At 49.0% G+C, this 27,140-nt stretch overlaps 3 protein-coding genes across 6 annotated transcripts; 1 reads left to right on the top strand and 2 right to left on the bottom strand.

Annotated features, from left to right (window-relative positions):
* Positions 1-65: 65 nt before the first annotated feature.
* On the bottom strand, positions 66-5,090 carry Fibp (FGF1 intracellular binding protein). 3 transcript variants are annotated; one of them, XM_004627217.2, is made up of 10 exons: positions 4,896-5,090; positions 4,503-4,701; positions 4,192-4,318; positions 3,206-3,306; positions 1,814-1,968; positions 1,271-1,379; positions 1,131-1,194; positions 772-858; positions 587-684; positions 66-195 (listed from the first exon to the last, which is right to left on the bottom strand). In XM_004627217.2, exons 1-10 carry the CDS (start codon positions 4,978-4,980, stop codon positions 126-128), a joined length of 1,095 nt encoding a protein of 364 aa, XP_004627274.1. In that variant the 5' UTR covers positions 4,981-5,090; the 3' UTR covers positions 66-125. The 3 variants fall into 3 exon arrangements, with proteins under 3 accessions (XP_004627274.1, XP_004627275.1, XP_023566414.1); XM_004627218.2 differs by having other exon boundaries at positions 1,835-1,968; XM_023710646.1 differs by having other exon boundaries at positions 4,892-5,076.
* A 4,117-nt stretch (positions 5,091-9,207) lies between these two features.
* Ccdc85b (coiled-coil domain containing 85B) lies at positions 9,208-10,278 on the top strand. 2 transcript variants are annotated; one of them, XM_012513830.2, is made up of 2 exons: positions 9,261-9,498; positions 9,654-9,946. In XM_012513830.2, the coding sequence occupies exons 1-2, from the start codon at positions 9,441-9,443 to the stop codon at positions 9,851-9,853; spliced, it is 258 nt and encodes an 85-aa protein (XP_012369284.1). In that variant the 5' UTR covers positions 9,261-9,440; the 3' UTR covers positions 9,854-9,946. The 2 variants fall into 2 exon arrangements, with proteins under 2 accessions (XP_004627273.1, XP_012369284.1); XM_004627216.2 differs by having other exon boundaries at positions 9,208-10,278.
* A 590-nt stretch (positions 10,279-10,868) lies between these two features.
* On the bottom strand, positions 10,869-16,873 carry Fosl1 (FOS like 1, AP-1 transcription factor subunit). Its single transcript, XM_004627214.2, has 4 exons — positions 16,616-16,873; positions 14,480-14,677; positions 12,246-12,353; positions 10,869-11,888 (listed from the first exon to the last, which is right to left on the bottom strand). The coding sequence occupies exons 1-4, from the start codon at positions 16,715-16,717 to the stop codon at positions 11,466-11,468; spliced, it is 831 nt and encodes a 276-aa protein (XP_004627271.1). The 5' UTR covers positions 16,718-16,873; the 3' UTR covers positions 10,869-11,465.
* Positions 16,874-27,140: the final 10,267 nt, after the last annotated feature.

Raw genomic sequence — 27,140 nt, 5'->3', positions numbered from 1 at the left:
CACCACGGCACTTGGGGACATGTACACTACACATGTCCTACTGGCTCCTCCCCCTGGAGCAAGGCTCATTGTCCAAACTCAAGGCAACTTTATTGTCACAATGAGTAGGGTGGCAGGAAGGGCTCTTAGTCATGATAGAGGCGAAGGAGGCAGCCACGGAGAGTGCCCATGTAGCGGTCCCAGAGGGCCTGGTGCCTGTAATGGAAATAGCAAAAGTGATGGCTTTCTACAGGTAAGACACTGCTGTGAGTGCTTCCTATACCTTAACTCAGTAAGTTCTCAGCCAGTCTCTTTTCTGTGGTGTGATGCCGGGCACTGAACTCAGGGCCTCCACATGCCAAGCAAACACTGCAACACACTGCACATCCCAAACCCAGTTAGCCCTCATAAATTCTTACAAGTTTTCTAATTATTACTCCCAGTTTACCTATGAGGAAACTGAGGCATGAAAAGATTAAGAAACTTGCCCAAGGTCACACAGATTCTAAGTGGTTGAAATAAGAGACCTCAACCCTTGGGGTGGCACAATGGAGAACAAGTAGCCAGCTGAGTCAAAGTCCAACTAGACAGGACTGGGGTCTCTTACCGGAAGCCATCCAGGGAGTGGACAGATGCTGAATACTGATTCAGGAAGAGTCGAACATCATTCAGTGGCCAGTGGTCGGAGCGGCAAGGTTCAACAAACTGTAGGCATGAGGGAGTATCTAGTGCTAGCTTATAGCCAAGGACAGGCCAAGTGAGGATGGGAGGACAGTGGGCAGGGCAGCTCACCTTCTCCACAAGGTCCACAAACAGATCTCTGACGTCCTTACTGTGGGTCAGCTTGGCAGCCACATTCACCAGCCCCCGAGACAGGTTCTGTGGGGAAGGGATCCTAGGAGTTCTGGCTTCTGCCCCAGAAACCGGGGGCAGAGCACAGATGCTGGAGGGTCAAGCCCCTCCCCAAATCTATCCACCACCCTCAATCGACCAGGTCCCCTCTGTTTATGAGCTGGTTCTCTCTCACAGGCAGGCAGAGGGACTAGAAGTGCCACCTGCCAGTCAGTCTCCAGCCAGTGCTGAGTTGCTAAGCCGGGGTAGCACAGGGAGGCTGAAGACACCCAAGGGAAAGGCTGGATGGGGCCACAGACCTTGAAGTTAGCTTCCATCTCGGAGAAGATGCTGAGTTTTCCCCGGAGGGTGGTGCATACCAGGCTGCAGGGAGATAGTGTCATGCCCAGAGCCACCTGAGCCCTATTTCAGACCCTGCCCCATGGACCCCCAGAATCACCTCTTGTGCAAGTCCAGAAGGTCCTTGTCAGCCACGAGCACCTTGAGCTCTTTCAAGTCCTGGAGAAATTCCTTGTCTAAGTCCACATCCATGTCATCCACCTGGGAGTCTGCATGAGGTCCATGAAAGGAATTGGGGTGGGTGACAAACCCCTCTAAGAGATCCTGAACCAGCCTCACCCACCACTTACTGAACCCTATGGGACATAGGGTACTGGGGTTTCAGGGAGGGAGTGACATGCTCCAGGCCACAGATGGAGTGAGCCCTTGGCTTACAGACAAAGAGTGTATGGAGAATGCAGCCTATGAGCAGAAGGGACTCAGGCCTGGTAGAGGACAGAAGAAGAAAGGATATAAGCTAGACATGGTGCATCCCTATACTCTGGAGGCTGAGGCAGGATCAAGGTAAGTTCAAGACCAACTTGAATTATATGTTGAGACCTGGCCCCAAAAAGTAAAAGATAGGATGCTAGGAACTGGGGGCCTGCAGGAAGAACTGCTGGTGGGGAACCAGGCCCTGAGAGGGTGAGGAGCATCCAGGCACCTGGGTCAGTGGGGGCCTCACCGACGGCTCCAAGGGTCCAGTTCTGGATCATGAGCTCAGCACAGAAGGCAAAGTCACCAAAGCTTAGATACTGTAGCTTTTTCTTCCCTGTCTCAAAGCGGTTATTGGCAAAGAAGACGATGGCCGCATAGTCCCTGCAGGTAGGGGACAATGGGTCCTCTCAAGGCTTGAAGATCCTTTCATTGATCCTATCACAGTATGCCGAATTTTTATTTTTTTATTTAGTAGAGTCTAAAGGGTCTTACTACATAGATCCGACTAGTAGTGATCCGCCTGTTTTCAGCCTCCCAAGAGCTGGGATTACAGGTGTGCCACCACCACACCCAGTCTCAACTGCTATCTCACCATGCCTCAGGGCGAGGTTCGCATGGCTTGTGGTGCTGGGGATTGAACCCTGGCTCCTATGCTCTGCCTAAGAAGACACTTAGTCTGCTGAGCTATCTGGCACTTAGTCTGCTGAGCTATCTGGCCAGCCCTGGTATGCTGAATATTAAGCTTACATAATATTGTTAAATTAAAAAAATTCCTAGGGCTGGGGAGATGGCTCAGTAGAATAAGCGCTTCCCTGGCAAGCACACGGGCCTGAGTTCAATCTCCGGTTCCACAAAAAAAAAAAAAAATTCCTAGCTGGACATGGTGGATCACACCTGTACTCCCAGCTCTCAGAAGTTTAAAACTCGTGGATCACAAATTTGAGCCTAGTTTGGGCAATTTAGTGACTTTGAGCCTGTGTGAAAATTTTAAAAACCTATAAAAGGGCTAGGGATGTAGCTAAGTGTGGAAGCCCCGGATGAAACCCCCAGTACTGAAAAATAAATAAGGGCCAGGGAGTGGCTCAGTAGAATAAGCACTTGCCTGCCAAGAGCAAGGGCTTGTGTTAAATCTCTGGTTTGGCCAAAATAAATAAATAAATAAATAAATAAATAAATAAATAAATAAATAAATATTCTGCCTGTGATCCTGGCTGCTTGGGAGGCTAAGGGGGCTGAAAGGCAAGTTTGTGGACAGACTTGGAAGCTAAGTTGTGGCCTCTTTTCTGCCCTAACCCACTGCATGATGTATCTCAAGTCATTTCTCTATGGACCTCCTCCTTTCCGCAGACACTTCAGCCTACGTTTCCTAAGAGACACAGTGTGACACTACAAGGATATTGGCTGCCATCACTGAACACTTCTTAAGTGCTTTACATGTGCCCCGCTGGAGAATGATCCTGTTGGGACTCAAACTCAGGCCAGTCTGATCTAAAGTACAGACTAAAAGTGGGATATCCATCCTGCCCAGAACAGCCAGGAGGTAAAGGGAGTTGAGGTGGAGAAAGGAGATTAGGATGGGCAGAGATGTGTGCAGGTGGGCAGATGGCTGGCCCCTTACCTGGATAACCGGTCAGAGAGGAGGAAGTGTTGCTGGATGTTATCCACAAGGGAGCCCCGCATTTCTTCCACCACCTTGAAGACTCGCTTAAAGTTGTCAAACTGTAGGGCAGTTAGAGAAGGAGAACTGATTAGAAAGTACTTACCCAATAAAAGTTTATTAAATATCCCTCTCCTGTCCACCTAATTAGCAGCACTGATTCAGCACTTGTTATTCCTTCAACGAACTACTAGTTATTAGTAGCTATTATCAAGTCAACAATGTCTATTGGCATCTATCATGTTGCCTAGGACAAATGTCTACTGAACTCTTAGCTCTACTCAACTCCATTTTAGCACCAAACTGATTCTTCAGAAATCTGAGCCAGAATAGACTCTCCTGGTTAAATCCAAGGAATCTGAAGTGAGCTCATGCTAAGGTGTACTTAGGAGTTCACAGGGGATGCAGACAAAATGCATGAGAGGCCCAGAAAGATTACCTATCCTTTTTTCTTTTTTCTTTTTTCAGAACCGGGGATTGAACTCAGGCCGTTGCACTTGCCAGGCAAACACTTATTCTACTGAGCCATCTCCCTGGCCCCAGGGCTACTGATCCTTAGCACCACCAAAAAGTCAAGGTCCTGCCTTGGACTTCAAAGAATAGATATTTATTGCCAAGAACAGTACCTTCTAGAGAGGAGTAAGATGATCAAAATATAAGTCTGCAGGAGAGTCTAAAGGTCAAGGATAAGAACTACAGCTGCTACCCAGAGATCAATGGAGCCAATCAATGTTTGAGCAGGGGAAAGCCAATGTCAGATCCAGGTCTGTGAAAAGCAACTGTGGCCATAATGGAGGGGATGGCTTAACAGAGACAAAAAGGGGGAGAAGAAACTGGTGGGAAGTTGCTGTCACAATCAGAGGACACAGGTAGGGCAGAGACCAAAGGATGAAGTGAAGGGGTGGATGATAGATGGGATGTGGTACACATGTGGGTATAGTGCCCACCTGTCTCCGGCAGCTCTTAAGGGTGATGCCTGTTTTGGTGCTGATGTCATCCAGGTCTTTCTTGGTGCCCTTAGACAGCTTTTTGCCCAGGACCTCTCGAACAAAGGCTTCATCAAAAGCATAGTACCTGGTGGAGGTAGGACATCACTGAACCCTCATAAAGAAAGAGAAAAGGGGCTTGGCGGGGCCCTTTCTGCCCTCAGCTTTCTTGGATCTTGGGGAAGTCCTGTCCCTCCCTGGATCTGTTTCAGCCTCCAAAGTGGGTATATGGTTATACTGGTTAGTGTCCCCACTATCCACTGAGTGAGCACCTCTCAATGAGCAGCGCCTGCCGGGAGGGCGGGATCTGGAAGATGAGTTGGTGCAGCAGTTTGGGGGGTGCATGCAGCAGGCGCTCAAGCATGTGGAAGGTGCGATAATGGTCCATGGTGTCGCTCTGCAGCACGGCTGCTGTGGCCCCGGTCTGCTCCAGAATTCCGGAGCGCACTCGCAGAGCCACTGCATCGCTCACTGGAGAGTGGATGCTAATATCAGCCCCAGTGTGCCAACCCCAGAGACCGCCAAAGATTTCAGTCCCAACTTCTCTACATCCCTTACTCCCAGCAGCCTGCCAACTTCCCTAAAGACGCCCAAATCCTGGTTCCGCCCCTTTCCCATACAAAACACTCCGCCCAAAGGATTCCCCTGAACGGCCACACACAGACCAGAGTAGCCATCTAGCCAAAGGCGATACACATCCTCGTCGATAAGTGTCGTATTCCCCACAAAGATGTCCAGCTCACTGGTCATGGCTATACCCGGGCCCGGGGCACCCCGAGCGGGAGCTAGCAAGGCCCGGGCCCGGCGCTCTGCAGCTGGGCCACTTCCGGGAGCGCAGAGATTCCGCTCCGGGCACCCGGAGCCAGTGAAGGAGCATTTCCGGTACGGAGCCGGTAGGGGCGGGAGCCACCAAAAAGAGGCGGAGACCTGGGATGTTGAGTAGCAGGTCCTTCAGCTGAAAGAATAAATCATAAACTCCTCTGCCCTTCCTACTCTGGTTTTCGCAGCCCTTTTTGAGGAGGTTATCCAGAGCGCCGCCAAACGGGGCGCGGTGGCACACCCCTGTAATCCCAATTTGGGAGGCTAAAGCAGGAGGAGGAGCACTGAAATTTGGAGCCCAGCCTGGGCTACACAGAGATCTCAATATCATCGACCTGAACTATATAGCAAGACCCTGTCTCAAAAAACCAAAATCAGAAGCCCCCCAAAAAACAAACAAACAGAGGGTCCAGTCGTCTTCCCCTTCCCTGCAAACTCTCTTGCTTCCTCCTAGCTTTTTCTCCCACCTTCTCTGCCCACTTTGGACCTCCCAACTTTGACCTGTATCCTCAACTTAGAGGCTGTACAGGGCTCTAATCTAAATGTTCTCTCTGGGGGCCTGGCCCTAGCTCAGTCCTTTAAGTGGCTGCTTCCACAAAGCTGTCAGCCTCAGGTTCCTGGAGTTCAAACCTCACAACTCTCCCGCTGGCCAAAAGTGCCCTGAAGGCATTCGAGGAAGAAAAAACAAAAACAAACAAACAAACAAAAAAAAAAAAACCCTTATTCCATTTTGGGGCTGGAGAGATGGCTCAGTGGTCTAAAGCACCTACTTAGAACAAGTTCAGCAAAGCACAGGGACCACGGTTCAATCCCCCAGCACCACATGCCAGCCCGCCCCCTGGTGGGCTGAGCTGGCCACACACACCTCTCTCTCTCTCTCTCTCTCTCTCTCTCTCTCTCTCTCTCTCTCTCTCTCAAATAAATAAAAAAAAATGTTCTCTCTGCAAAATGAGTGTGGGTTCTACTTCTAAAGGCTTTTTCTAGGGGCCCCAGTGTCCCTAGATGTGTCGGAGACCCTCTCTTGGGCAATGGGCACCTGTTCCCACACGGTTTTAACCACACACTCTGCTCACACAAGTTAATGATATCTCTTATTCTGTCCCTCACCTGCCTGACTGCCTATGGGCCAAGTCTGTACACACTCACATGGTCTTCCCATAAACCCTTTGAACTTTCAACACCTGCTAGACAGACCTCTCATTCTTCCCACTCGTTTTTTTTTGCATCCCTATTGCAGTTACAGCCCCAACATCCACCCAGTTCTCACAGCAGAAACCTGGGCTATCGCCCAGATTTCCTCTCTCCCCACTTTCAGTTCGGCTGATTTGTTGCCTAAATATCTGTAGTATCTTGTTTCGTTGTCTCCACTCCCACTGTTGCAGTCTCAACCTAGTCTAATGCATAGCTCTTCTTGCTCATCCAACAGTGTTACTAATCTCCTAGTTTACATCCTTTCCCTACAGGGCCCATCCCACACAGAACAGCTGAACAATCTTTTTTAAATGCATATTTAAATATGTTACTCCCATGTTTAAAATTCTTACTGGCCTTTGGAAACACTCCAGTGTAGTATTGAAAGCTCTTAAAATTCTAGCTTCAGGGCCAGCCAGTTAGTTCAGTGGATTTAAGCGCCTGCTCTGCTTTGGCACACCAACTGGGTTTGTGTGCTGTGCCAGCCCTGCCCCTGGGGCGTGCTGAAACAGCAATTGAGACTGGGTGAGGTGGTGCATGCCTGTAATCCCAGGGTTTGGTAGGCTGAAAACAGGAGTATCAGTATGAGTCCTATCTAGTAGTGAGACCCTGTACACCCTGCCCTAAATTCACACACACACACACACACACACACACACACACACACACAATTCTAACTTCCATCCACCCTGAAAGCTCACTCTTTCCCTGTCTTGTAACAGGAATCAAACTTGGGACCTTGTGCTGGCCAGGTGAGCACTTATGCACTTATGCCATTGACTATATCACCGGCCCCACATCTGCTTCTCAAAAGGAATCAAGATACCCTCATTATTTCTAAAGTAGCTCGGCTTTTTCTGGCATCAGTGTTTTTCGCCACACTATTGTCTCTCCCTGGCATAGCTCTCTCTTTATGTGGCAAAGCCCTATGCATCTTTCAGGGTTTCTTTGGTATCACCTTGTCATAGTTTGGGTTTTGCAAGGGGAACAATACAGGACACATTTTATAAGATTATTTTATAGTAGTTACCTCCCCCAAAGACTCATATGAAGAGTGCAGGAAATCTGTCCATATACTAAAGACCAAAGAACCCAGCTGAGGGCCTGGATCCTAATATCCTGCATGAATCCAGCTGAAGACCTAGAACCTGTAACAATGCCTCCCACAAGTCCAATTGGAGGCCTAGGGCCCACCCACGATAATGTCTCATGCAGGCCCACTTCATGGATCTGTGCTGGGAAGACCCAAAGGTCAGTGGTGGAAGCTAGAAAGTCTGTACCAGTGGGATGAAAGATCTGTACTAGCAGGCTGAGGCATTTGAAGTGGAGCCGGGAAGCAACACACAAGGTAACAACCAGAGCTCCCCTGATAAGCACCATAGCAATCCTCATCAACAGTGAAGTCCTGAGCTCCTCCAGTGATGAAGAAAGCTGAGTTCCCATCAGAAAAATCGATGTGACAAACTTCTCCAAGAGACTGAGCTGTGCACCCTCTTCCCTTCCAGAGCCAGGAAGTGATGCTCAAAATGAGGACCAGAGCTCTCCCAAAGTGAACTGTACCCATTCACAGCCTCAGGGAGGTCCAGACAGCCAAATTCATCAGGAAAGCCAGCATAACAAGTCCTCCAGTAGAATAGCCCATGAGAACCAGCTGCTTCCAACAGCTTCCCAACAGCTTCTCCACACAACTTCTCTAACCACTTTCCAATAGCTTCTCTAATCCTGCCTGCCATGCTGTTGGCAACAATCTTCAGGTGGGCCTCCCACACCCAACATTATGTTAGTTCAGGTCAGCTGAGTGTAACAAGTTGACCGCCTGGGGCTGGGGAGATAGCTCAGTAGGATAAGCGCCTGCCCGGCAAGCACAAGGTTCTGAGTTCAATCCCTGGTACCGCAAAAAAAACAACAAACAAACAAGTTGACCACCAGTTGTCAATCCACCACACACCTCTTTTAGGAAATATTGTTGGGGGGGGGGCTGGTGAGATGGCTCAGTGGTCTAAAGCACCTACTTAGAACAAGCTAAGCTAAGCAAAAGCACAGCGACCGCGGTTCAATCCCCAGCACCACATGCCAGCCAGCCCCGCCCCCTGGTGGGCTGAGCTGGCCACACACACACACACACACACACACACAATAAATAAATAAATAAGGAAATATTGTTGGGATCCCCGAGACTGTATTCCTGTTCTCTTGTTTTCTTTTGGTGCTGCAGTGAACAAGGGCTTTGCTCGTGCTAAGCAAATGCTCTATCACTGAGGTACATCCCCAATTCTCCTCCCACACGTGCCTATTTTCTCTGCCAGACTGTGACTTTATGAGGTCAAGCTCAGTATTTTGGTCAAGTGTATTTCTGCATGGGTCTTATACAAAATAAAAGTTTATTGAACAAACGAATCTTTTGGATCTCCACCCCTACTTTAATGCAGGAAAAACTCCCGGGTAGAGAGCAGGCTAACAATGGGCCTAGGACGTTTGGAGTCCGCATTTTTTTTTTAATATTTATTTATTTTTATTTATTACATTTATTTATTGTGTGTGTGTGTGGCCAGCTCAGCCCACCAGGGGACGGGTCTGGCTGGCATGTGGTGCTGGGGATCGAACCGCGGTCCCTGTGCTTTGCCAAGCTTGTTTCAAGTAGGTGCTTTAGACCACTGAGCCATCTCTCCAGCCCCGGAGTCCGCATTCTGAGTAATTGGTTGGAAGTGATGCTTAATGAATCGGGACTCCTCGATTTAGGGATGGGCAACAACCTGCCTGGGTTCCTTCCTAACGGTGATGAAACAAGGAGGACGCCCAAATCTTGAAGGAGCAGAGAAGCCTAGGTTCGCACTAGGGAGATTCACAACTTTTCTCCACGTCGGGTGGAGACCAGCAAAGAGGGAAGGGATGTCGGGATTCCAACGGGCCTGAGCCGTAACTCCTCAGTCTGGAATGCGCCGGGAACTAGCTTTTTGCACCCAGGCTCCGCCCTTTCCGGAAAGCTTTCTGGATTGGTTGTTCTTCCATAACGTCATATAGCCCCGCCCCAGCGCGCGTCCTGCCGCGTGCCCACCCCCGGGTGGCTGCTGCAGCCTACGCTACCGGTGCCAGTGTCTGCAGCCTGCTGAGCCGGAGCCCGAGCCAAAGGTGTTCGGAGCCGGACGTGGGCTTCTGGACCGTCGCTGCGAGCAGGCGATGGTCCAGCGGCCCGAGCAGCCATGGAGGCCGAAGCAGGGGGCCTGGAGGAGCTGACGGATGAGGAGATGGCGGCGCTGGGCAAGGAGGAGCTGGTGCGGCGCCTGAGGCGAGAGGAGGCGGCGCGCCTGGCCGCACTGGTGCAGCGCGGCCGGCTCATGCAGGAGGTGAATCGCCAGCTGCAGGGTCACCTGGGCGAGATCCGTGAGCTCAAGCAGCTCAACCGGCGCCTGCAGGCCGAGAACCGCGAGCTGCGCGATCTCTGCTGCTTCCTGGACTCGGAGCGTCAGCGCGGGCGGCGGGCGGCGCGCCAGTGGCAGCTTTTCGGGACCCAAGCATCCAGGGCTGTGCGCGAGGATCTGGGCGGCTGTTGGCAGAAGCTGGCCGAGCTGGAGGGCCGCCAGGAGGAGCTGCTGCGGGAGAACCTGGCCCTTAAGGAGCTCTGCCTGGCGCTGGGCGAGGAGTGGGGTCCCCGCAGCGGTCCCGCAGGCGCGGGGGGCTCAGGTGCCGGGCCCACACCTGAGCTTGCTCTGCCTCCCTGTGGACCCCGAGACCTAGGCGACGGAAGCTCCAGCACCGGTAGTGTGGGCAGCCCTGATCAGTTGCCCCTAGCCTGTTCACCCGAGGACTGAAGGCGCTGCTTCTACGCCGACGCCCGCCGGGATTGGTCCCTGAACGTAGGGACTGCTGTGAACCTCGGGACCTGGGCACTGTCCTGGCTGCGTACCAGGCGCCGCTGCCATGGAGAAACCCTGATACTAAGGAGGGCCCCTCGATCTCGCTGGCGGGGGAGCAGGGGGACTGGAGTGGAGGGACTTGCTGGGGGTTGTGTGGAGACTAATAAACCGGGACGGAAGCGGAGCCCGAAGCCTTGGAAGCGTCTGTTTGGGAATCGCCAGGGTTAGAATGAGGGCGGGAACGCTGACATGGGGTAGTGCTCTTATCCGAAGGACTGCCAAACTAAGGTGGCTTACTCTCCCATTATCTCGAGGCTGGGGTGGGATGCGGAATGGTGGACTTCCCCAGTCGGGCGCCGGGGCAGCCCTAAAGTGGCTCCGGCTCCCTCCCCGCCTCCTTCCTGTCCGAGACAATGGGGCAGGAAGCAGGTGTCGGGGGTCTAGAACCCAAGGGCCCTTCTCCGGAGGTGGAAGGGGACATACTGACGCCCCCTATGGCCCAAGCAAGAGCACTGCGGGTCCCCAAAGGATGATATGCTAGCTCCCTCCAGTACACTGCATCCTATAGATGTGACATCAGGTGTAGCCCCATTTGCCAGATAAGACAGTTGAGGTCCAAAAAATATTAAAGAATTTGTCCGAGCTTACACAGTGAGTCAGGAACTGAGCTCGAATCTAGAGCTTCAGGCTGCAAATTACCTCCCTTTAGCCTCTGCATCCAACCAAACATCCAGGCCAGAGCTTCAAGACTTTTATTCCATTTTGGAAGGACTGTATAAAAATATTCTCTCTAGGAAAATAAATAGCAGCTGCCCCCTCTTGTTGGGGCTTGGATTTCCTGGAGCTAGAGGCTTCTCAGAGCTGGGGGCTGCAAGTTAGCTCATCACAGAACCCTCTGGCACCTCCTGAGCTGTGCCAGTCAGGAGGGGCCTGCAGAATGCCCTAGTCCAATCACCTGGTGCTGCTGGCAGTGAGGCTGGGTGACTTAGTGTTCTAGTTAGTGCCTGTAAAATGGCATTGTCAGGGTGGGTTTGGGTGTATCTAAAGAAGAGGGCGGTGGGTTTTGGGAGTGGTCTACAACGGAATAGTCTTAGTCTTTTGGTTTGCCAGCATTTCTCTGGCACAAATGGGAAATATCCTGTGTCTGATTTAGTGCAAATTGGAATAGAGAGGCCAGCTCTAGAGAAACAGTGAGCAGCTGTAGTACTCCAAACTGCCTCTACTGAAAAGCAAAATATGCTCAATCTCGTCAGGAGGGATGCAGAAGAAACTACTGGCATTGTGTATGGAATGTGATCCAGGCCTGCTGGACCAGTGTGGGAAAGGGAAATGTTGGCTATGGTAGTGTCTGCAGGGGTGGGGCTGGGTGTCTCACAAAGCAAGGAGGGTTGGGGAGCCTAGAGGATCTGAAGATGGGTCCCCACTGCTGCTGCTGCTCTTTCGATGAGCTGAGGCACAGGGTTCAGGAGTGCTGGGATAGGTGAAGACCAGACTAGGTGTAAAGGGAGTCAGAGAGGGTGTGGTCATGAGTGTTGGTGTGTGCAATGCCTCGGGTTCAAGCACAGGCACTGGGGAAAGGGAGATACAAGGTACAGGGCGGCAGGGGGCTGGTGGGCTGCTGGTACCACTTGTACTGCTGGCAACACCTGGATCCCTGTCCTCCTTGTCCACTTCTGGGATTTTGCAGATGGGACGGTGGGCTTCTAACACCAGCTCCAGGCGCTCTTTCTGCTTCTGCAGCTCTTCTATCTCTCGCTGCAGCCCGGATTTCTCATCCTCCAGCTTGTCAGTCTCCTACAGAGGGTGAAGGAAAGAGTCGGGAAGATGAGGGCTAAAGAACCAAAGGCCTGGGAGTGGGGGCTGAGGGTGGGGTTTCCAGCCTGTCTGGACTGCAACTCCCAGGAGCCCATGGGAGAAAATAAGCCTGACTCCCATTAGGCCCTGGGCAAACTGGAAGGAGATTGGCAGCTAGTCTTAGCTACTACTCTCTGCTGCTAGTGCATTACAACTAATTTTTAATTGTATTTTCCTTTACCCAGAACTGCACCCCTTCAGACACAGAATGAGGGCGGGGTGTGGGGGATTAATAGACTGGGGCCCTGCGGGATCTGGGGTCCCTCCTAGGCCCAGTGGGCCAGAACCAGTACTCACAGCCTGCAGGAAGTCTGTCAGTTCCTTCCTGCGGTTCCTGCACTTGGCTGCAGCCAATTTGTTCCGCTCACGCCTCACTCTACGGCGCTCCTCCTCCTCTGGGCTGATCTGAGGGGTGGGGATGGGGCCAGCAGTGAGGTGAACCCCAGGTCACTGGCTCCCCAGAGCTTACCACACTGGACCCAATGGTAGGACTTAGTAGAACCCTGGCAATGCCGGCTGGGGGTGGGCTGAACCTGTAATTTAGAGACCACTACACACCAACTGGTTCTCAGCACTCAAGCAGTCCTTCCCCTGCACCCCCACTAGGTACCAGGAATCAAACTGGACCTCCAGCTTGCTAGGCATGCACTGTGCTGCTGAGCTATGTCTCTCGCTCCCTTGGCTTTAGCCCCTATTAATCTCCCATAACGCCCCCTCCCAATCCAACCTAGGATTCAGGTAAGACACTCCCACCTCCTGAAAATTTCATCCCACCATAGTCTCATATACCAGCCTACCCAGACCAAAGGAAAGAAGAACTGCTACCTCACAGACCCTCCATCTCTTACTCATTTATTTGGAAGAGATAAGAATTCCCAGCTCCTTCTGCCAGGAAGTGCACCACTCTACCAACTAGGAGTAGTCTTTCCTCCTCTGAGTCCCTGGGACTGGGTCATCCTTTTCCACAGGACTCTCATCCTTCTTTATCTCTGGAAGACTAAATCTCTTACCCCAGGAACTATAAACTATAAGAGGAGCTCATGAATGCTGCTGAATAAGTTGCAACTTATTGCAGCCTATTATGTGCCAGATAGGCACTACACATAGCTGCTTCTAAACCTTTTTTCCTGCTGTGTTGACTGAGCTACCACTGAGCTACATTCCTAGCTCTTACACAGATTTTCATCGACTTTCCTCTGTAAGGAAATGAAGCCCAAGGAGGATGAGTATCTTGTTCAGAGTAGGAGTTAATATCCATCCAGTTACTTTTTCCATTGAAGGAGAGGCAGCTGAGGGAGCCTACCTCTACCTGCAGGAACCCCATTGACAGCTTAGTCCCAACCTGGTAGTACCCAGGATCAAAGTGCCATACTCAGGACAAGGCTGAAGGAAGAAGTGTGGTGTAGAGGGGTTACCACTGGCCTGCCGCTCCTCACATCTCAGTCCCAGTTGCTCACAAAAGCTAGGCATTCTGTTGCTGGGACATCAGACCCTAGCAGATCTCACATCTCTCCCACGCTCCCCAGTTCCACCCCCCCATCCTCTACCCAGTCTTAAGAACAAGCTTTTTATCTTTTTCAAATTTTAAATAAGGTCTCATTATGTCCCAAAATGGTTTCGAATTCGTTACATAGCTATACAGCCCAGGATAGTCTCTAACTCTTCAAACTTCCTGCCTGAACCTTCCAAGGGCTGGAGTTACAGGCATGAACCACCGTGCCCAACACAGAGCAAGCTTTTAATATGGAAACTTCATCTTACTATAGTCTCATATACTACCCTCACCAAAGGAGAGGAAAGAGGAACCGCTTGCTCCCTCACAGACCCTCCATCTCTTACTCATTTATTTGGAGGAGATAGGAGTTCTCAGCTCCTTCTGCCAGGAGCCTTCGGTTAACTCCTCCATGCTCAGGATCTGACTTTAGAGATGGGTGGACCTGGAGGCCAAGGCCAGTCCTGTCTTGTATGATCCTAGGCAAGTGACTATTTCTCTGTGCCTTCGTTTCCTCAGCTGGATGATGAAAAAAGCCAAAGTGTATCCCCTAGAGGGTTTTTGTGAGAACTAAATGAGATAAGGAAACAGAGACCCAGAGAATAGCTAAAGGGAACCCTTATGTTCCTGTTTTCTCCCCAGCTAGTGACAGTGGAAGTCCACACCCACCACACACATCAGCAGGTGGAAACCCTGGCACTTGACCACATGCATACCTTACATTCTCTCCCCTCTACCTCAATGCTTGCTCCTGCTCTTACTCTCCCTGGAAAGGCCTTTCCTTCACCTGTACCTATGCAAATGCCACCCACCTTCTAGGTTACATGTCATCTTGGCCAGGAAGCTTTTCTTGATCCAAGAATGACCTCTCTGCCCTCTGGGCCTTCCTGGGGATAAATCCTATGACTTTCTGCCTCGTGCAATACTCACAAAGATCCTACCTTCTCCCTTGTAAGTCTCTACTGTCCAGTGAAAGCTTGTCTGGCACACTAGCACCCCTGTGGGCAGCCAGCACTGGTGCGACACTTCTGTTGCTTACCTGTTCACAAGGTCTTCGACGCACCCCTGGAGGGGGCCCCAGGGCCCTAATGACTCCTGGCCGGGGCTGCAAAGGACTGTACTCTGGGTAAGCCAGAGGCCTGGGGTAGCTGCTTGGCCCCAGGAAATGAGGCTGCACCATCCACTGCAATTCCTGGCTGCCACTCACAGCATTGATGCTTGGCACAAGGTGGAACTTCTAAGGGATAAGAAAGGAAAGGTGAGGGATGAGGTCCATATGCATTGAGAGGCTTCCAAATTCTACCATACCGTTGTCCACTCTCCATGCAGATGTTGGCTCAGGGAAATCAGAAAAAATACAACTTGGCTGTCAGAGGAATTGACTTGGTGGCAGATTACGAGCTGTGTAACTTTGGGCAGGTTACATCACCTGTCTGTGTCTTGTTTCCCCATCACAGCTAACTCTTATCAAGCGTGAACTGTCTGGTGACTGTTCTAATTACCTTACAAACATTGACTCATCTGGCTGGAACAACAGTATCTTCATTTTCAGGCAAGAATACAGTTGTCTGCAGACATGGACAAAAAGTAGGAAATGGGCTTTGATCCCAAGTGGCTGTGCTTTTACCTATTCCTTCACCCATCCACACAGAGGATAATTACAGCACCTACCAGTAGCTCTCAATGTGGCTATGAGACACAAGTACAGGAAAATGGTGTGTGCCCAACGCAGAGGGGCTATGATGAGCAAGAGCTGCTGCTGTGAACTCAGCCTGTCCCACTTGTAATCTCAGCTCAGCCAATTAGTAGCTAAGCAAGTTATTTAACCCAGTTTGCCTCAATTTCCTAATTTTTAATATCACAAGTGAGGATTACATCATTTTATTGGTTCTAACAAATAGAGCTTTAATAGCTCTGAAATCATAGTTCAATTGGTAACTTTAAAAAAAATGTGGTTCCAAAAATAATAGCGAGTTTTAAAATCTGTAGGTCTTAGAGTCCGTGAAATATGGCAAATGAGGGGAAGAGCTGATGGTTGCTTAGCGCTGTTAGCGCTGAAGCCATTACCAGGTGATCGTTTTCTTTCAGCCAGAAATTTGAGCAATGTGTTGGGATGTGGGTTCAGTGTTCTGGGAAGAGATCTGGGTTCAAGCCCTGCGGCTGGGTTCTGGATGTGGGGCTCAGCCATCCAGGAAGTGCCGGCCAAGCCCAGGCAAGCCCTGGCCCAGTGCTGTGAGCCCCGCGACGACCCAGTGACCCCAGTTCCGGGCCCGAGGCACAGCCGGCAGCTTCTCCAGCTCCCGAAGTTGTCCGAGACCAGGCACTCCGGGCCAGGAAGGGAGGGGCGCCCGGGGTGACTCAGCCACCGTGACTCGGCCACTGTGACTCTGCGGAACAGACGCCGCTCCTTCCCTCCCCTGCGACACGTGCTCACAGCCCCTCGACAGGAAACGGGCACCTGCAGCCTCGCAGGTCCCCTCAGCCAGCAGTGGGCGTTGTTTGGTGTCGGAGAGGCAGGAGTGGGCGGGGGGGGGGGGACACACATTCGGGCTGAGTGACTCTACGTACCCCCTGGCACGTCGAGGTCTCTATTTGCCCTAGCCCGCATTAGAGTCAGGAACCAGTCTCCTGGAACCTATCAGGGTCCACTGCGCAAAGAATGCAATAGATTCTTGGCGATGGGGCAGAGACAGACGGACAAATAGACACACACGGACAATCACAGACTGCCGAGGATTCCCACTCTGTCCAGGGTGGTCTCTCATGAAATCCCGTTTCCCTTCTGTGTCGGGATGTCTCTGTCATAGAACAGATCCTAGGAATTTAGTCCGGGATGGAGAACTGGCCAGAGGAGGTGGGACACAGAATTTAGCAGCGGACAGGAGGAAAGAGAAAACGATAACGGAGACAGAAAGAGAGACAGCAGACAGCGAGGGAGAAAGGGAATGCGAGAGGCGCGTTAGTAGATCTTCGATGCGCTCACAGCGCGCGTTCCCCTGGGTCCTGCGGCGGAGGGACACCGACCCCTGGACAATGGAGAATCCGCAGAATCCTCGCCCGAGTCCGAAACCAAGTCCCTACTCCTGTTCCCGGCCCTCATCCAGAGCGCACCTCAGCCGACCCTGGCGTCCCAAGCTCTGTCCATGCGGGCACCCCTGGATCCGGCCTGTCTCACCTGCTGGGCGGCCGCCTGCGCTGAGACGGGGGGCTGCGCCGGTCCGCCGTACGCACTGCCCGCCCCGGAGCTCGGTCCGGGTTCCCCAAAGTCTCGGTACATGCCCTGGGCTGGCTGCTCTATGGGGTCCTTGTCGGCAGCCGGGGTCTGACTCACTCCCGCGTTGCAGTCTTTTCTTTTTATGAATGAAAAATTCACGGGCTGAACCACTTCGACCGCGGGGGGTGGAGGCGTTTCGGAGCAGCGCGGTCACCTCGGGGCCCCACCTCTCCAGGCGCGCCGCCTTTCGCCAGCCGGCTCGGAACTTTTCGAGCCCTCCTACTGTGGGCAGCCTCCTTTTCTTGGGGATAATGGGCAGGCTTGGCGTCCCCCAGCTACTGTGACGGGCCTGCCCCCTCTGACGTAGCTGCCCATACATGGTGCAATTTCCTTGGCGCGCCCAGGTGGAGCCCAGGATTCCCCTGCGGATTTACGCACCTGCCCAGAGCCGCGCCCAGCCGCGAGCGCTGCCCTGTCTTTAATCCCATAACTACCTTGCCGCTCGCGCGGGGGTTGGGGGTGGGGGAAAGGAGCAGGACTGTGAAAGCAGTCTGAAAACTACTACGATGTGAATTATAAGTGTGGTTTTTATTAGCATATTATTATTATTTACTGGATAGTTTTTTCCAGTGTCAAGAACCATCCCACCTGCCATTCAAGGCTTCACAGTGTGACCTGAAGCTCCTCCACCAGCACTGTTTTAAGACTTCAGTTGTACTAAAAGGTGAATAAATGACAAATCAACGACACAAAATATCATAATTTTATTTTTTTATTAGTACACTTTTGTGGTATATAATGTTTACATTCCATGTGTGGAGCTCGTACCTTTACCTATTATCACTTAATTCTTTTTTCATCCTTTGTCTTTAGCCCCTGTCCCCTCTCCCTCCATCTCTTGATCCCCTTTCCCTTTGAGAAGAATGTGTCTGTACTTTCTTTCTTTCTTTTTCTTTTTCTTTTTTTTTTTTTTTAAGATAAGGTCTGGTCCTGTAGCTCAGGCTGGTCTTGAACTCATAATATAGCCCAGGCTGTCCTAGAACTCATGGTGGTCCTCCTGCCTCAGCCCCCTGAGTACTGGGATTACTGGCGTACACCACTACACCTGGCTATTTCTTTCTTTTCTTTTTTTTTTTTGTGTGTGAAATCGGGGATTGAACTCAGGCCCTTGCACTTGCCAAGGAAGCGCTTATTCTACTGAGTTATCTCCCCAGTCCCTGGCTATTTCTTATTATGTATCTTTTATTTTTCTTTTTATTTATAATTTGGATTTCTCATACAAGAAAAACCATGGAATACTTAAGCTGTATGTCTGCATCCATTTTCCCCAAAATAACTCAAGTTTATCCTTTTTTGGCAAAGAGTAGTACTCCATTGTGTGTAAATACCATGTTTTATTTATCCATTCCTGTTGATGGACATGTAGGGTGCTTCCAAGATTTAGGTATTATGAATTGTGCTGTTATAAACATGGGTATGGATGTATCACTGTAATATGATGTCTTCAACTCTTTCAGGAAGATACCTAGGTGGGGAATAGCTTCATCAAATGGAATTTCTAATTTTAGTTTGTTTGTTTTTACTAGGAATCAAACTCAGGACCTTGTGTTTTTCAGGTAATTGCTGTGCCACTGAGCTATAGCCCTTGTCCTAGTTTTAGTTTTTTGAGGAATTGTCACATTGATCTCCATAGTGGTTGTATTAATTTATATTCCCTCCAAGAAATGTTGGTTTTTAAAATACTTACATTAGCTTTTTTTTTTTTTTTTTCTTGTACTGGGGATTGAATTCAGGACCATGTGTTTGCCAGGCTGGTGCCTATACCACTGAGCTACTCCCTAGTCCTTCAAATACTTAAAATAAACAAGGTGATATTGCTTTTGAGTGGATGTGGTGGGGGGGAAGCAAAAAGTAAACCGGCGATGCTTTGAACTGGCCACAGGCTTCCAATACAGTTGTGCCACTCAGGATAATCTGTTTTCGTTCAGAGCCTACAGACAGTGACAGCCTGTGTGGAGACACAGAAGTCCCAAAGCGTGATAAACATCGGCTTTCTTGACTTCTAGCACTGTGTGACTATGCGTCACTATCCTTGTTTGGAGAGTGTGTCAAAAGTCTATACAAAAGAAAGATGTTAGAGAGGTGGGTATCATTATCTTCCCCACTTTACAGATGGGGAAACTGAGGCTGGGAGTTGTTGAAATACATTGTCCAAGGTCAATAAATGAGTGGCTATAAAAGGTGATTGACTCAGGACTAAAGTTCCAAACTCAGGCTCAGCCAAGATTTTCCAAACTCCTCACAGCTTCATAGAAGGCTCTCCATGTCACTGGGGAGAGGACTTCCCAAACTCCTCGGCTTCCTCCAATTTTATGCAGGAGAAAACTGAGGCCCAGAAAAAGCAGCTGCTAGAGTCACACAGCAGGAGAGATGGACTCTGTTGCTCTTCCACCAGCACCTTCAGCTGATCAGCTCCAGTTCTGTCCTGGGGATGTGTGTGTCCTGGGCTGCTTTCCATGGAAACAGAGGATTCTAGTGCCACAGCTAGCATTTTCTGTCTGTGTGAGCTAGGACAGCTCATCTACCTGGAGCCCCAGTCCCAATTGAGCCCCCTGTTGACTTCATAAGGAAAGCTGCTGGAAGATCAAATGAGATCACAAATGTGAAAGTGCGTTGTAAGTTGTAAAGTTCCAAGTATGCACAAGGTGATTGCTAGCCTAGCGCCTTTTCCTCGCCCTGGTTCTACTCAGTGCTTCCTTTAAAAAGAAAACAAACCACTGCAGTTTAACAAATGAGACATATAAAGGGTGTGTGTGTTTTAAGAAGGAAGGAGGAAGGGAGAGGGAGAAGGAGAGGAAGAGGAAGAGGGAGGGGGGAGATGGGAGAGGAGGGGAGAAGGGAGAAGAGAGGAGAGGGGAAAGGAAAGAGGAGAGAAAGTTTAACTATGAGACTTTTTAAACAAGTCTGATTCTGGGTTTGAATTCTGGTTAGGCTGTCCACTTCTAAAGCTGTTTGCTCGTCATTAAAATGGAGACATAATGACAAGGATAGAAATTAAGACAAAATAAAAATGTCACATGCTTAGCATAGTCTGTAGTAAGAATTTGACAGTGAGCTGGACATGGTTGTGCATGTCTGTAATCCTAGCACTCAGGAAGCTGAGGCAGGAGGATTGCCATCAGTTTGAGGCCAGCCTGCAACAAAGAAAGAGAGAGAGAGAGAGAGAGAGAGAGAGAGAGAGAGAGAGAGAGAGAGATTGATTTTGACAGTGAAGATAAAGTCACATATGAATAAATTTTGTGTTTGCGTGCATGTGTGTATGTAATTCTGAAAGTCCCTTTCTGCTCTAACGGTTGGTGGAGCCACAAGAGGCCCTTTCAGAGGCAGCACATTCCAAGCTTCTCAGTCACTAACCCCTGCCCTGTGGCCCACAGACGTTCCTGGTTTCTGACCTCACCAGCTCCTACCCAGGGACCAAGGAGTCTGCTGGGATGGGGGGCTTAGAGATCCTGCCACTGTCCCTTGGCATCCCTATGGGCCACCTCCCCTGTCTGAGCCCCAGAAAGTCCCTGTAAATCAGGGCTACAGTGAAACCAAAGGTGACACCTAGTAGGTGCTCAGGGCCAGGGCCATGGGGGCCTTGGAGATGATGTTGAAGTTTTTCCCTTCTTTTTCTAAATTCAAGTTTATTTTTTTAGTTGAGGTGAAATTCACGTAACATACAATTAACCACTGTTAAGGGTACACAGGTGACATTTAGTGCATTCACAGTGTTGCACAACCACCACCTTTATGTTTTTAAAAACTTTTTTTAAAATTTATTAATTTATTGTATCTAGAACAGGGTGTACAGGGTTTCATTGCATAGGTTGGACTTTGGTGATCCTCCTGTTTACAGCCTTCCAACCTGTCTCAGTGCACCCCTGGGGGGGTGGGGCCAGCACTGCAGGCCTGGAGATCCAACTCCCGGCCCTGCATCTGCCCAAGCATGGGCTTTAAGCTGCTGAGCTATTTGGCTGGCCCTTCAAAACTTTTATCACTCCAGATAAATAGCCCATTACCCATTAAGAAATCACTCCCAAATTCCCCCTCCCACAAGCGTTGGTAACCACTAATCTACTTTCTATCTCTGTGGCTTTGCCTGTTCTGGGCATTTCACATAAATGGAATCATATAATTTCTGAACTTTTGTGTCTGGCCTTTCTGATTTAGCATGTTTTCAAGGTCTATTCTTGTTGCACCATGTGATAATGTTTTGTTCCTTTTATGGCTGAATAATATTCCATGGTATATATATGCCACAGTTTATGCATAAATTAGTGGCACTGTGTTGTTTCTGTTTTTCAGCCAGTAAGAATCATGCTGGGGCTGGGGAGATGGCTCAGTGGAATAAGCGCTTACCTGGCAAGCGCAAGGGCCTGAGTTCAATCCCTGGTTCTGGGGAAAAAAAAAAAAAAAAAAAGAATCATGCTGCTATGAATATTAGTGTACAAGTTCTTTTGTGAACATAAATTTAATTTCTCTTAGAACTATGAATCAGTGGAGTTGAGTCATGCGATATTCTCCTGAGGAGCTGCCAGACTGATTCCCAAAGTGGTCACACTATTTTACATTTCCATCAGCAGCAGGTAAGCACTGATATCTCCAAATGTTAGTTTCTGGTTTTTTGTTTCGTGCTTTTTTTTTCTTTCAGGACTAGAGAATGAGTCCGAAGCTTTAGCACTGACACATATTATAGCCCCAGCCCTTTTCTTTTCTTTTCTTTCTTTTTTTTGAAAGAATCATTTATTTTTTTGGTATAGGGTCTCACTATGCAGTTCAGACTCATAGTGATACTCCTGTCTCAGCCTCTCCAGTGCTGGATTACACATGCCTGGTTTTGGTGTCTGGTGGCGTGGGCTGGCACAGCATATGGTTCCAGAGACTGAAGCCAGACTCTTGTGCTTGCCAGGCAGGCACTTAGACCACAGAGCTATCTCTCCGGCCCTAATTTTCATTTTTATTTTGAGACAGGGTCTCAATTTCCCAAGCTGGGATTGAATTTGCAAAGTTCCTATCTCCGCCTCCCAGAGTCCTGGGATTATAGGAGTGTATCACCATACCCAGCTAGTTCTATTCTTAAAATAAAGGCATTCTAGGGGCCAGGGAGATAGCTCAGTAGAATAAGTGCTTGCCTGGCAAGCATAAGGGCCTGAATTCAATCCCCAGTTCTACCAAAAAAAAAAAAAAAAAAAGCAAAAATAAAGGCATTCTAGAGGGTAGAAAGTGTTCTCGCATTGTGTTTTGATTTGTATTTCCCTAACGATCAAGGAACACCTTTTGATGTACTTCTCAATCTCATTATATGGATACTGTATTTTTGGATGGATGTCTGTTCAAGTCCTTTGCCCACAAAGGTTGTTTGTGTTTTTGAAGTTGAGTTGCACTTCTTCTTTGTATATTCTGGATACTAAACCCTATTGGATATATGACTTGCAAACATTTCCCTCTATCTGTAGTTGTCTCTGTATTTTTTTTTTTTTTCCAGAACCAGGGATTGAACTCAGGCCCTTGTGCTTGCCAGGAAAGCACTTATTCTACTGAGCCATCTCCCTGGCCCCTGTCTCTGTATTCTTGATAATGTGTATGCACACAAATTTAAATTTTTAAAATAGAATCCAGGGTTGGGATATAGCTCCGTGGCATGGTACCTGCCTGGCAAGTCTGAGGTCCTGAATTTGATTTCTAGTACCAAAATAAATAAATAAATGTAAAATAAAATAAAATATAGTTTATCCACTTTTCCTTTTGTTATTCATACTTCCAGGGTCAAATCTAAGAATCTATTGTCAAAAGCCATTAAGATTTGTAGTCAGGCATGGTGGCAGATGTCTATAATCCTGGAACTCAGGAGGCTGAGGCAGAAGGATTACTGTGAGTTAGAGGCCAACCTGAACTACATAGTGAGACCTTATCTAAAAAATAATTACACTTTTAGCTGCTAGACCTATCACTGACTAAATTAACATTTTTTAAAAAGTGTATTTGGTTGTCGCAGGGTCTCACTACGCAGTTTGGACCCCGGTGATCCTCCTGCTTTCAGCCTCCCTAGAGCTGGGATTATAGCCCTTGTGCCACTATGTCCAGACTCTGGCTGGCTCAGCCTGTCGTGTCGGGGTGGAACCTTGGTTCTTGCACTTGCCTAAGCAGGTGCTTTAGTTCACTGAGCTATCTTGCTGGTCCCTGGATTAACATTTACTATACATAAAGTACACATGCATATAGTAAATGTGCTCAGTTCAATGACTGTTTGTGTATCTGTAAACACATTCTATATCCAACAGAAGGGTAGGTGGCTATTTTACCCCACTCACTACTCCCCACTGTGAGCTCATCACCATTTAGACTGTTTGAGAAGGAGTCTCTCTATATAGCGCAGGCTGCCCTTAAACTCACTTATGTAGCCCAGGCTGACCCCTAACTCACCTTGATCCTCCTGCCTCAGCCCCCCAAGTGCTAGGGTTACAGGCAAGTGCTGTCAAGCCCAGCACCATTTAGACTTCTATCATCATGGATGTGCCTGTTCTTGAACTGCATGTAAATGGAACCATGTGGCATGTGCTGTGGGTCAAGATGTCTGTGGAATTGTGTCCATTGGTAGGTGATCTAGTAGCTTGGTCTTTTCCAGTATGGTGAGATCTTCTGTCACACAAATGCTCTCACAGTCCATCTCTCCCTTCTCCTGCTGATGACTCAGGAGCCCTTTGAGGCTACTACAAATAAAGCTGCTGGAACATTCTTGAGAAGCCTTTGGTGGCTTATTGCTCTCTTTTGTCTTGGATACATGGCCAGGGAGGGAATTATTGGTTGTAGGGTAGGTGTATATTTGGCTTCCATTAAATCTCTCCAACAGTTTTCCAAAGTAATTGTACCGGGGCTGGAGAGATGGCTCAGTGGTCTAAAGCACCTACTTGAAACAAGCTTGGCAAAGCACAGGGACTGCGGTTCGATCCCCCAGCACCACGTGCCAGCCAGCCCCGCCCCCTGGTGGGCTGAGCTGGCCACACACACACACACAATAAATAAAAAATAAATAAATAATCAAAGTAATTGTACCATTTCACATGCCACCAGGTGTGGGTAAGCGTTCCAGTTGATCCACTGGAAATGACCCTTTTATTTTGAAATACTGGGCACTGAAACCAAGGAATACTAAGCTACATCCCAGCCATTCGTTATTCATTCATTCATTCATTCATTCATTCATTCATTCATTCATTCATTTGGGACAAGATCTCACTTAGTTGCCCAGGCTGTCCTTAAACTTGCCTCAACCTCCCAAGTACTAGGCTGGAGTTGACAGTGGAATTCATATCGACAAACATTCATTTTCCTTGGTCCTGGTCCCAATTTCCTCTGTTCAGAGCACTTTCCACAGTCTCTGGCTCAGCACTACCCTCTCTGGGAGGGATTTTAAAAAGTCTTTTTTTTTCTTATTTATTTATTTAATTTTTAATCATAAAAATGTTTATAGAAGAGTTTTAAAATTCTAACCATTTCACCCTCAGACCTGGATGCTTCTGAGCTATGGCACCTTTAAACGGTCTGGGGCCTGGAAGGGGGTGAAGTAAGGGATCCTGTGCTTTTAGGGTGAATGCTCACTGGAGGAGCCTCTTCAGTGAACTCTGTGGACCAGGCATCACTCAAATTAATTTATGTAAGGGCCGGCCAAATAGCTCAGTAGATTAAAGCACCTGCAAGCAGGTGCAGGGGCTGGGGATTCGATCCCCTGGCCTGCCGTGCTGGCCCTGGTACGCCCTGAGACGGCAATTGAGACGGCATGGTGGCGTGCCTGTAATCCCAGCACTTGGGAGGCTGTATACAGGGGGATCAGTATGAGTCTGATGTAGTAGTGAGACCCTGAATGCCCTGTAGACCCTTCTCTAAAAATAAAAAAAAAAAATTTATGTAATTTCACAACATTCATATGAAATATTGATCTTATAATATTGTACCCACTGCTGGGTGTGGTGGCACACATCTGTCATCCAGGTACTCAGGAGGCGGAAGTGAGAGGATCACTGCATGTTTGAGGCCAGCCTGTGCGGCAAAGTAAGTTCAAGGTCAGACCGAACTAGTGAGACCCTGTCTCAAAAAGACAGCCAGATGTGGTAGTGCATATCTTTAATCCCAGCACTTGAGAGACAGAGGTAACAGGATCACCATAAATTTGAGACCAGCCTGGGCTACATAGTGAGTTCAAGGCCAGCCTGAATCGCGCAGTGAGACCCTATCTCAAAACAAAACAAAAAAAATCAAGAAGACAAAAAAAATGTATCTATTAAAAAATGAGAAATTAAGCAGCTTCCACAGTGAGGCAGTCTGTGAACCTCAGCCTAAATTAGTACAGGGTCTACAGGTCTCAGTACATAGATTGGACTCTAGTGATCCTCCTGTTTTCAGTTTCCCCAGTGCTGGGATTACAGAGCACTTTTTTTTTTTGGCTGGAACCGAGGATTGAACTCAGATCCTTGTGCTTGCCAAGGAAGCACTTATTTCACTGAGCCATCTCCCCAGCCCTTAAAAACGTATACTGAGCACTTTTTAATTTATTTATTTTTGGCTGGGATTACAGGGGTGCACCACCACACCCAGTCTCAGTGGTCATGACACTCAGTAAGCCCTGGGGACAAGGCCAGCATGGTATGTCGGGAATCAAACTCCGGTCCCTGCATTTGCCTAAGCAGGCATTTTAGTCCTCTGAGCTATCTGGCTGGCCTTCCTCAGCCTAAATTAAATCCTAAATTAAACACTGGTTCCTGGTACTAAAAGGGATATTCCGTTTTTCACCCTACCTGGATAACTTTTAACAGTTTTGCATTTTGGAGAAGTACGATGTCTATATCTATATCTACCTCACTATATTTATGTATTATTATCCTCCAAGTTGGTGATCATAAAAAAGGATGTAGAAAATATTATTTTAAATCATGATTTTTATTTTTTGTATTGCTTTATATTTAAATTATTTAGTTGTAATTCTTTTTGATTAGGTAATACACTTATATACATGAAGTTCCACAAGCTACAATAAGGAACCTCCCCCTTTGGCAAAAGTACCTGCCTGGGAAGCACAAGGTCCTGAGTTCAATACCCAGTACCAAAACAGAAAAAGAAAAAAAGAAACCTCCCCCTTAGTTATAACCTCTTCCTGTCTTCCTTTTTTTCATTAACTTCAGTTCATTCCTCATAGTCCTCTTTTTATTCATGAGAAAACTTCATTCCCTTAACTTTCATGCCTCAGTTTCCTCATTGGTAAGAAGGATATGATAATACTTGCATGTACTTTTCAGGATAGTAGGCAGAGTAAACAAGGGAAGGTGTGGTTAGAGCTTAGTAGGGGCCTTCATGGTGAGGAAGCCATAAGTGACTTCAAGAATATTCTTACTGTATGCATACTTCCTGTGGGTGGCTGTGTCACTGAGCCTGGACCTCAAGCTTTCTTGGAGTGGGTCCCTGCTGCTGGCAGACCTAGGCCAAGGACAGTTGGAAATTCGCACTCAATTTTCCAGCTCCTCCTATACTTGAAGACATGGAACTGCCTCACCCCATTTTCTGTCCCCAGGCTCCCAGGAGCCCAGCCTGCTGTTCCTGAAGGTGTCAGCTCCTGCTCTGGGATGAAACTTTCATCCTGGGATGAAAGGCTGGCGGGTCTGGGCTGAACCAATAAGCTGCCCCACCCATGCTGGGAGGACCCCTGGGCACTGGTGTAAACTGAGTCATTGGGGGGATAAGAGGTTGAGTCATGTGGCTTGTGAGCAGTAGCCAAATGGAGCAGAGCTTGCCTGTGTGGGGCTCCTGACCACACCTCATCAAGCTCCAGCCTTCAGGCCCTTCAGGCACACGGCAGGCCCCTGACTCAAGGCTGAAGGAGGAGAGCCAGCCCAGCTCCGAGATTGGAGCCTGAAGGAAGGCTCCCAGTAGTGCACCCGTGTGTGCGTGCGTGCGTGCCTGCGTGCGCGCACTCACGCCTTGTTGGGGGAGGTGGATGGCAGGACGGGAAAGGGAGGCTCTGACTGGAGAGGAAAGGATTGGGGTTTGGAAAAGTGTCAAAGCCCCTGAGGGATTCCGGCAGAATGCTTCACTGCCCTCTCCCGGTCTCTGAGGGGTTGGCGGGCTTTCTTGCAGGAGCCAGCTCTCTCCTGTTAGAGGGTTGGGAAGGGATGAGTCAGGGCCGGTGCTAGATCTGGCTGTGCTCTAGGGACCCCAGGAAGCTACAGGACATAAGGTCCCCAGAAACCAATTCAGACTTTGCCTTAGTGAAGCCTGGTTCCGCCAAAATAAATAAATAAATAAAGCCTCTGCCCCCTCAGCCCAGAGCTGCTCAGGGTTGAGAGGAAGAGTTCCCATCACCAAGGTGTGTAAAACACTCCCAGGAGTTGCGAGGCTGCCAGACTATTCTTAGTCTTGACTTTGTCCAAGTTACATAACATCTTTTGGCCTCGGT

This window comes from Octodon degus, unplaced genomic scaffold, assembly GCF_000260255.1.
Source record: "Octodon degus isolate 3935 unplaced genomic scaffold, OctDeg1.0 scaffold00018, whole genome shotgun sequence".
Lineage (NCBI taxonomy): Eukaryota > Metazoa > Chordata > Mammalia > Rodentia > Octodontidae > Octodon > Octodon degus.
This window is presented reverse-complemented; position numbering and strand designations above follow the sequence as displayed.